At 40.7% G+C, this 1,590-nt stretch overlaps 1 protein-coding gene across 1 annotated transcript; it reads left to right on the plus strand.

Annotated features, from left to right (window-relative positions):
• Nucleotides 1-604: 604 nt before the first annotated feature.
• LOC103522678 (mediator of RNA polymerase II transcription subunit 24-like) lies at nucleotides 605-1,579 on the plus strand (the record flags this gene model as incomplete). Its single annotated transcript, XM_008487774.1, has 2 exons — nucleotides 605-775; nucleotides 1,284-1,579. Coding segments are annotated over 2 exons (467 nt in total), but the record flags the coding sequence as incomplete, so codon positions are not given.
• Nucleotides 1,580-1,590: the final 11 nt, after the last annotated feature.

The raw sequence follows: 1,590 nt of genomic DNA on the forward strand, positions 1-1,590 counted from the left end.
CCAGGTACTTGAAATTCTCCACTTCTTCTAGTTTCTCTCCATCTAGTGTTACATTCATTCTTCTTTCAGTTCCTATTCTCATCACTTTTGTCTTGCTCACGTTGATCTTCATTCCGTATCTCGCTCCTGCCTCCTGGATATTCAGCATCATTCTCTGCAAACTCAGAATACAGAGCTGACAAATTTAAAATAAGTAAATTCATCCGCGAAAAAGTTACATTAAAAGGGTAGCACGTCTGTTTTGTAAGCGCTCGGTCGCGGGTCCGATTGCCGGCCGAGGCAAACTTTGTTTTAAGCGGATGAGGCTCGTTCTCGGAACGGCTGGCTTTGTCCTATCCTGTACTCTTTTTGATGTCGGGACTTTAAGATCTTGCAAATTACAATTCCCTCTATCAAATCAGTTACAGTTACCCCTATCAACCTCTTTATAAGGATTTTTTTTTTTTTAATTCCCATCTATTCTTTTCCACCTCCAGGTTTTGAACGGGAAAAGTTTCGACCTGATTCTGGCTGTAGCAGCTGTCGAAGGCAAACTATGTACTTTTGTCACCAAGCTCATTAAATTCAATGAGTGTAGTAAACAGAGTAATCCTAGTGATACCAGCAAGACTGCACGGGCAAACTATGTACTTTTGTCACCAAGCTCATTAAATTCAATGAGTGTAGTAAACAGAGTAATCCTAGTGATACTAGCAAGACTGCACAGACTAAAGTTATGCTGTTTGACATTACATTCCTTATGCTATGCTCTATAGTACAGCGATATGGATCCAAGGTAAGATTTATAGAAAGGCATTGTTATCCCCGTGGACCATCGCTTTTAGTCAGAAAGGACATGATCATCCTCAATCTCACGAGGACTCTTTCAACCGGGCTCTATGGAGGCAAAAAGTTGGCGAGGTCAAATACCTACAAGGGTATGCGTGGCCATGGATGTAAGTGTGTATTTTGATGTGCAAGTACCCTGCACATAAAGGGTAAGTATTGTGTCTCTTATCGATCATCTGATGAGAGAGTATACAACGGGATGGACATACTACGACACGGTGCTACGAAATAGACCACAAGAGTCTAATGTAGCACTTGTTTCATTGCTGCAAAATAAAAAGGCGATGAAATACCAATCTATCTTTGATTTCATTTATTGAAGAAAATACATTACGTTCCTTTTCATAGGATAAGGAAAGTAAAAAAGTTCTAGTTCTGAGCTACTGGGGCTGTTTCATTTTCCCCTACTATTTTCATCTGTTTTCCTTGCTAATATTTTCATAATTTTCCGCCAGGTTGTATTCTCAGAGAACGGTGGTGATTCGTTCTTCGAGAAGTGGGTTCGTGATTGTATGGTGGAAGGTGGAAGGCCCAAACCTTACAAGAAGATGCTAGATGAGAAGGACCAAGCTGGTGTGGATGATCTATTGAGACAATTCAATTCCAGTGATGCCGAGTTCAAGAATTGTCCCAAGTTGAACTGCTATGAGATTTGCTTGAATATACCGGCAGTTATCTATGATGTGTTGGGAGCCTGGGAGACCTCTGTACTGTCTAGTACTGATGTTAAGAGAATACTTGATGCTATGAGGTAAGTCAACA

This window comes from Diaphorina citri, unplaced genomic scaffold (assembly GCF_000475195.1).
Source record: "Diaphorina citri unplaced genomic scaffold, Diaci psyllid genome assembly version 1.1 scaffold10220, whole genome shotgun sequence".
NCBI lineage: Eukaryota > Metazoa > Arthropoda > Insecta > Hemiptera > Psyllidae > Diaphorina > Diaphorina citri.